The sequence below is a fragment of the Saccostrea cucullata genome, unplaced genomic scaffold, assembly GCF_032062105.1.
Source record: "Saccostrea cucullata isolate Sc308-1 unplaced genomic scaffold, CSIRO_AGI_Scuc_v1 ctg860, whole genome shotgun sequence".
NCBI classification, from domain to species: Eukaryota; Metazoa; Mollusca; class Bivalvia; order Ostreida; family Ostreidae; genus Saccostrea; species Saccostrea cuccullata.
This window is the reverse complement of record NW_026920136.1, coordinates 66,113-74,643: the sequence shown is the minus strand read 5'-3', so window position 1 is coordinate 74,643 and position 8,531 is coordinate 66,113. Positions and strand designations below refer to the sequence as shown.

Here is an 8,531-nt window from a genome sequence, read left to right as displayed (position 1 = left end):
TTTCTACAGTAGAAACAGCAAATATGAGTCATTCATTTGTTCCCAATATTTTCCACTAGATAATCTCACAGAGACCACCTAACTGTATGAAGCCTGATCATACCTTAGCTTTATAAAGAGGCTGTTGTATGACAGGTGCTTGTATAGACGATCTGATTGGCTGAGTACTGATGGGGAGGAGTGTGAACCGGCCGGGACAGGAAGTGAGTGGTAAGACATTGTGTTGTTCACTCTGACCAGACTGAACTGGTCTCCCCATACTGAAGAGTCCCAGGCGATCCAGGGATGTCAGTGCTCCATATAAAACCTGGAAGATAAATACTTTATATGCATTTAAAGTTGCAGTACACAGAAATGCTCATTTAGGATTTAATTTTAAATTTTAATAATTCGGATTTCTCTCATTTTCCCGTCTCTTTCTAAAATTTTCAAGTACATGTACTTAGAAAGCATTTTTCCCCCAAACATCAAAATTTCTTTTTGGAATTACTGGTAAATCACTTCATATGCGTTAGTTACTGATCCTACATTTAAAACATGAGATTTTATTATAGAATCAAATGTTACCACAGCAACCATCTAATTTAGGCATAAGCAGTGTTCTTAGAATTTCTAATAACATATACACCTGTATATTGCAAATAACATAATCAGAAAGTTTTTCATAGAAAATGATTAAAATTATTAATTATTACACTAAGTGTAAAAAAAAAATTGATGAAGCTAATAAATATGCTAATTTTTAGGATTTTCAGTCACTTAAATAATCTGTTACATTGTAGATCTTACAGCTGATCTCTGTCCCTGCTTCATTAAATGTGACTGCATGTAGGGGGAGAACACATCCAGGTCAAACGGGTCAACTTTTTCCTCCAGAGTCTCGATAATTCTGGCAGCTGACTTCTGATAGGTTTTACTATCCTACAAACAAACAAACATTTAATAACAAACCAGTAAAGCACCACTAACAGGCCATATTATGATAGAAATAATCCAAATACATTATCCCCAACCAATAACTTCAGTACCAATAGATTTATTTATTTTCATAGAGTTATATTTAATATGCAGATTTGCAATTTCTGTTTGGTCTGTAGAGACAATATTCCCTGGAATTCAATACACTTAGAACTGTTTAGACAGGATTTCTGAGATTTGTGGATCATTAATTGACATGTGATACGATTAACACATGGTCTTGAGATATCAGGTTTGATGTGCAGTTTTACATTGATTATTAATCATTTAGAAGAAAATTTATATTGATTGCACAGTCTTTAACCCATTTAAGTTCCATTAAATTAATAAATCCAATTCTGCTAATCAAATATAAAATTTATACAATTATGAAGTTTTAGTCTGGCGCGGTATAAAATTCTGCAGACTTTTTGTAACCATGGAGTTAAAACAAACATGACCCGCATGGGAAAAAGTACATTGAACTACTGAATTCACATAATTTACATGAATATGACCCACTTAGAAAAAAATATTTCTATAATACATCAAAACAAGAGGCCCATGGGCCACATCGCTCACCTGAGAAGCTTTGACCATTCTGTTCTTTACCAGATTTCTCCCTTGTAATACATAATGCATCCCCACCCTACCCCACTGATCATAATTTAGACATTTTGAAATCTACACTACCCTATGATCCTTCCATGTGCACATAAGTTTCAGCTTTTCTGGCCCAGTGGTTCTTGAGAAGAAGATTTTCAAAGATTTTTCCTATATATTTCTATGTAAAACTTTGATTCCCCATTGTGGCCCCGCCCTTCCCCGGGGGGTCATGATTTGAACAATTTAGAATCTACACTATACCAGGATGCTTCCACATAAGATTCAGCTTTTCTGGCCCAGTGGTTCTTGAGAAGAAGATTTTCAAAGATTTTTCCTATATATTTCTATGTAAAACTTTGATTCCCCATTGTGGCCCTGCCCTTCCCCCGGGGGTCATGATTTGATCAATTTAGAATCTACACTACCCTAGGATGCTTCCACATAAGTTTCAGCTTTTCTGGCCCAGTGGTTCTTCGAAGATTTTTCCTATATATTTCTATGTAAAACTTTGATTCCCCATTGTGGCCCTGCCCTTCCCCCGGGGGTCATGATTTGAACAATTTAGAATCTACATTATACCAGGAACATAAGTTTCAGCTTTTCTGGCCCAGTGGTTCTTGAGAAGAAGATTTTTTAATGACCCCATCCTATTTTTGTCTTTTCTTGATTATCTCTCCTTGTGAGGGGACTTGGCCCTTTATTTTAACAATTAAAATTCCCCTTCACCCAAGGATGCTTTGTACTAAGTTTGGTCAAAATTGGCCCAGTGGTTCTTGAGAAGAAGTCGAAAATGTGAAAAGTTTACAGACGGACAGACAGACGGACGGACGAAGGACAAAATGTGATCAGAAAAGCTCACTTGAGCCTTCGGCTCAGGTGAGCTAAAAAGCTTCACAGATCTCAACATAAGTTCCTATCTGGGAATGATTTCTTTTCAGTTCAAAGAACACTTTCTCGTACAGTGAATTGATTTGGTATTCTAAACATGATGAACATATTGCTCATGTTCTTTAACATTTTTGTCTTAGAATTAATAAATGGATAAGAACACATACCACAGTGTCATCTTTCCTGGGAATTATTTGTAGGATGAATTTTATGTCAAAGATGAGTTGAAGAGCCCTCTGTTGAGTCAGAGGAAGATAATCCTTGTCATTCTTCTTGCTGTGAGAAATAACCTCTTCAAAGCATTTCATTACTGCATCTGATACTTTGAAGACAAGTTGTTGCAATGTACCCCTGGAAAAAATATATTTATGTTATTTTGCATCTTGAAGAGTCATCATTTTCACAGGAAATCCAGATTTGAGGATTTTGTGGATCACAATTGATTATATTAATTACTTTATATACCGTATAAGTGGAAATTTTAGTGACAGGCAAATTCAGCGATTTGTCCTCAAAAATTGGTATTCAATTTTTAGCAAAATGTAATGTTAGCAATTTTAAAATGCTCACTAAAGAAGCTATTACATATAAAATGTAATTAATTATTAGATATATTTTATTTTAGCAATCTATGCACCCTGGCTAATAATGCTAAAATTAAATTCTCACTAAAAATTCTGCTTATACGGTATATATCTTTCAATGAGAGTAATACTATACCTTTGCACTGCATGCCCTCCCACCCTGTTGATTTCTCTACACAGACTGTACAGCAGATCTTGGACATACCAGGAGGCCTGCAGAGTACAATCACACAAACTATTACTACATTACTAGTAACCCTAACAGGTCCTGGATTTATTTTTTAAGTAAATTCTGAGGGAAAGGTGGTATAAGATTTGCCTTGAAGTAATCATGACATCAGATTTGTTTTGATGTTATCATGACCCCAGATTTACCTTGAGGTAATTATGACCCTAGATCTGCCTTGAAATAATCATGACATCAGATTTGCCTTGAAATAATCATGACATTAGATTTGCCTTGAGGTAATCATGATATTAGATTTGCTTTGAGGTAATCATGACATTAGATTAGCCCTAGAGGTGATCATGACATTAGATCTGCCTTGAGATAACCCTGATGTCAATTTTACCTTGAGGCAATTATGACATTAGATTTGTCTTGAGTTAATCATGACATTAATTTGCCTCAAGGTAATCATGACATTAGATTTGTCTTGAGTTAATCATGACATTAGATTTGCCTCAAGGCAATCATGACACCAGATTTGCCTTGAGGCAATCATGACATTAGATTGCCTTGAGGCAATCATGACATCAGATTTGCCTTGAGGCAATCATGACATGAGATTTGCCTTGAGGCAATCATAACAATAGATTTTCCTTGAGATAATCATGACATTAGATTTGCCTTAAGTTAATATTGCTGTCAGATTTGCCTTGAGGTAATCATGACATTAGATTTGTTTTGTGGTATTCATGACACTAGATTTGCCTTGAGATATCATGACATTAGATTTGCCTTGAGGTAATCATGACATTAGATTTGCCTTGAGATAATCTTGCTGTCAGATTTGCCTTGACGTAATCATAATATTAGATTTGTTTTGAGGTATTCATAACATAAAATTTGCCTTGACATTATAACTGTAAAACACATATTAAATATAAAAGTCATATGGTAGTGAAGAAAATCTCTTTTTGTAAGAATTCCAGGATTCTTTACCTGCATTGGGACCCTGATTTTGGAACTGATCTTCTTCCCATCTTCGGTTTCTTCCTCTATGTTGACCTCATCCCACCTCTTCAGCAAACATTCATTATTTTGTGATCATGTCAAAGAACAGTACCATTTATATAGCAAAATAATACAAAACTACAATAGAACTCACTGTACAGTGAATGAGGGCATTCCTATGTTCTCTGGAACAAACTGCACTCCTGAATCTGGACACCACAGTCTCTGTTAAGTGGTCCACCCAGATTCTAAAGGAAAAGTCCAAATTAAATTTCTACTCAATGAAATTTGCATTCAATTTTCATAATACATGTACTATAAAAGTGATACATGTATCTCTGTATCCATATCAAAGACAACAGATCATTATAAAATGTCATTTATCTTTTCTTTTTTTTTTGCTACACATTTTTTGATTATAATATCAACAGACTTTTAACTTATTTAAATCAAGAATCCATTACATAAAGATAAAAAATAATGTTGAAGGAAATGAGCACCAATCAAATGGAAAGCAGAGACATCCAGGAAATACCATCTCTATGATCATACTGTTTTTGCTTTCTATTATTTAGGGCATAACCATCGTATTAAATATAATTCTACTAAACACTACTAATTTTTTATCTGAAGTACGTCATCTTGGCATTTAAATAATGGCATACTCTTCAGATCTAAACAATCATCTTTTGAGCATTCCTTTTGAGAGAAAATAAAACTCTAGGAACATGATTTTCAAGAACTACCAAAAAAAGCACAAGCATCCATCAAAGCATGCAAGTTTGCTTTTGTCCGAGTCGACAGATGCTTGAAAATGAATTATCTAATATTTCATGAATCTGGTAAAATCATTTAGTTTATAATTGTTCAACTCATGAGAGGGTTGAGATTCTGTCTTGTAATGATATGACCTGTTTAGGTAAATGTTACCTGTATGCCGCTACATGACAGTTACACAACCTGTCTACACTGACTGGGTAAATGTTACCTGTATGCCTCTTTGTGGCAGTTACACATTTTTCTACACTGTCTGGGTAAATATTACTTATATCTCCCTTTGTGACAGTACAGAGCACTTCTACACTGACAAGGTAAATGTTACCTGTATGCTTTTTTGTGACAGTTACACAGCTTTTCTAAACTGACTAGGTAAATTTAACTTATGCCTCTTTGTGACAGTTATACAGTTTTTCTGACTAAGTAAATGTAACTGTATGCCTCTACTTGACAGTTACACAATTTTCTACACTGACTGAGTAAATGTTACCTGTATGCCTCTTTATGACAGTTACACAGCTTTTCTACACTGACTAGGTAAATGTTACCTGTATGCCTCTTTGTGACAGTTACACAGCTTTTCTACACTGACTAGGTAAATGTTACCTGTATGCCTCTTTGTGACAGTTACACAGCTTTTCTACACTGACTAGGTAAATGTAACAGTATGTCTCTTTGTGAATAGTTACACAGCTTTTCTACACTGACTTTTCTGTATGCAACAGTGACTTTCTACACTGGGTAAATGTTACCTGTATGCCTCTTTGTGACAGTTACACAGCTTTTCTACACTGACTAACTTTTCTACACTGTTTTCAGGGTAAATGTTACCTGTATGCCTCTTTGTGACAGTTACACAGCTTTTCTACACTGACTAGGTAAAAGTATGCCTCTTTGTGATGTTTCTACACTGACTAAATGTCTCTTTGTGACAGTTACACAGCTTTTCTACACTGTCTGGGTAAATGTTACCTGTATGCCTCTTTTTTCTACACTGTGGTAAATGTTACAGCCTCTTTGTGACACACAGCCTCTCTTTCGTCTTGACCCATTCAGGATTTTCTACACTTTTACTGCTACTATGAGAAGATGGCTTTTTCTGTCCTCTGTCAAATAAATTTTACAGTAACTAAACAACAAGCAAATAAATAAAAATTTTAAAAGCCTTTGATGAGCCTGTAGTTTTAATGATGTGTACTCAGTGTATCTTAGTATTGTCTACTTGTGTATCAAGTCTAATGAAATAAGATCAAAACTTCCCACATATTTCTATATTTTAATTAGTAACTTAAAAACTTGTCAAATCAAAAAGCTGTTCATAATAATAGAATTATTTATCTTAGTATAATGCTCTTGTTCACCAAAACTTATTGAAATGGTCCATAATTGTGGAAGAAATGTTGAGTGCTGAGAATGAAGACAAACTGTGGGAGAGTAGCTCTTAGATAAATTCAATAAGGATATCACTAAATTCTTTGTAAATCCAACTAATGTAAGTAGATATAGTGTGAAAAGTTATATAGATAACAGTGACTCAGATTATCTAAAAATTCTATATCTAACATAACTGCCTTTATACGTCAGATTTCAAACTATTTTTAAAACTTTACCTGTGACTATCTGTCCCATGGATAGCGGATTTACCCATGATGCATTGCTGAAGAGCTGGAACCATATCTCCTAGTGCAGAGCACAGTCTGCCTACCAACAGGACCCTGTGGCAAGGACAAACAGTTAAAACAGGCACATGATCAGACCTAAATATTTCACTGACTTAGACAATATATAACCTAATCCCACAAACCACAGAATTTATCCCCCCCCAATTTTTTCCCCTTTCCCACGGCACCATCTGTGAAAGTAACATATTGAATAAAACAGTGCATATATGAAATACTGTGAAATCACTAATTTCGTGGGAGTTTAATTTTCGCTGTTTTCGAGGTATGGACAGAGCAACAAATTTAAAACCACTAAGAAATGTAAAATTTCATAACATTACTACTAAAAATATTCCAAACCATGACATCAAATCCAAACAAACCAATATTTTTTCCCCCAAACCTTGAAAATTTGACCCCAGGAAAATATGTGCTTTTACCGTAAGCTACTTGAATGTATAATTTATCCACTAAATCTTACTTGTCTTGTGTTAGCTGATTAATGTTCTCATCTTTTATTTCTTGCAATGATTTCTCCCATAACTTCAAATGTTCAGACAGGTACTTCAATAACCTGTAATGAGCAGAAAAGTTTTAAACATCCAGGATAAGACCTGATCTTTTTTTATACATTTACATGTATGTACATGTATATCTAGAAAACAAGTAGAACAAGTATCTGTTTATTGGGAATGTGAATAAGGAAATTCTTACAGCTGACTATAGAACAAGTCCTACTGTAACCTGTCAATGTACTGTATAAGTAGAAATTTTAGCGAGACGCAAATTTAGCGATTTGTCCTTAAAAAATTGTGTTTTATTATTAGTGAGATGTAATTTTAGCGATGTTAAAAAGCTCACTAAAGAAGCTATTACAAATAAAGCGCAATTAATTTTTAGCGATATTCAATTTTAGCGCTCTTGGCAGCCTCGCTACTAATGCCAAAATTAAATTCTCGCTAAAATTTCTGCTTATACAGTATTATGATCTTGTATTTATATAATTTCATAAATGAGAATTAAAAAAATAAAATACTCTCCATTTTGCCCTCCAACCTGTCGTGGGAAAAATCTGATTATAAATTCTTACAACAGACTGAAGTAAGTCATAGTGTGCTCATACATGCCAACTTTCCCGATTTAGGCGGGATCCTCCCGATTTTACCCTTTCATCCCGCTTTCCCGATCGGGAAAGAAAAATTGCCCTAATTTCCCGATTTGAAAAAAAATCACCAAAATTTTCGATTTTAAAAGTTTCCCTACCGCTGAATTTTGACAATCGGGATAACAATGTCAGTCTTGTTTATTCAATGCACACAGATAAGTTTCATTGTTTATTTAACCAGGTGTTATTAATTAGCTACAGGAAATCACTTCACGCTTGGATGCACGCAGTTGTCCAGGTACAAGTAGCTTATAGCCTGGGGCAATTAGGGGGATTATCTTGTCAGTTTTAAGGGGTATGCAAGGTGAAACACATAGATTAATTTGATAATTGTTAGTCATTTAAAAAAAAAAAAACATGAATGAAGACAATAAAATACTAATCAAACCATAAAATCGGAATCCAAAGAGATCGTTTTTGAAAACGAAAGTAGAAAACTACAAAGCATAGCCACTGATTTTGAAAAATATTGTAAAGTTTGCCAGTTAAAATATTATGAAAAAATTAAGATGAAACAATTAAGTGTATGTCAATTAGAATTTCTTTTCCCTCCCTTCTCCCAAAAGTAATATTGTATGTTAGGTATGTGCATGACTTCAGGAAATACCCACATTTCATGACTGTAACAAAAATACTCTTTTGGATAGGTGGTATAAATTTCTGTAAATTTAATATCTTATTAGAATTTCTAATTAATTGAAATATAAATAAAAAAT

The 8,531-nt window shown here is 34.1% G+C and overlaps 2 protein-coding genes across 2 annotated transcripts in view; both read right to left on the bottom strand.

Moving 5' to 3' along the window:
• LOC134243886 (lysoplasmalogenase TMEM86A-like) overlaps nucleotides 1-8,531 on the bottom strand; it is a 114,318-nt gene that overhangs the window by 68,165 nt on the left and 37,622 nt on the right. The gene's annotated exons all lie outside the window — the stretch shown is intronic.
• Nucleotides 1-8,531, bottom strand: part of LOC134243776 (conserved oligomeric Golgi complex subunit 1-like) — a 34,981-nt gene that overhangs the window by 801 nt on the left and 25,649 nt on the right. The window contains exons 20-29 of the mRNA XM_062726017.1: nucleotides 7,132-7,224; nucleotides 6,600-6,704; nucleotides 6,000-6,095; nucleotides 5,538-5,603; nucleotides 4,367-4,460; nucleotides 4,201-4,278; nucleotides 3,172-3,248; nucleotides 2,619-2,802; nucleotides 790-921; nucleotides 104-307 (exon numbers count right to left, since the gene is read on the bottom strand). Coding sequence (XP_062582001.1) covers nucleotides 104-307; nucleotides 790-921; nucleotides 2,619-2,802; nucleotides 3,172-3,248; nucleotides 4,201-4,278; nucleotides 4,367-4,460; nucleotides 5,538-5,603; nucleotides 6,000-6,095; nucleotides 6,600-6,704; nucleotides 7,132-7,224 — 1,129 coding nt within the window. The remainder of the gene's footprint in view (nucleotides 1-103; nucleotides 308-789; nucleotides 922-2,618; nucleotides 2,803-3,171; nucleotides 3,249-4,200; nucleotides 4,279-4,366; nucleotides 4,461-5,537; nucleotides 5,604-5,999; nucleotides 6,096-6,599; nucleotides 6,705-7,131; nucleotides 7,225-8,531) is intronic.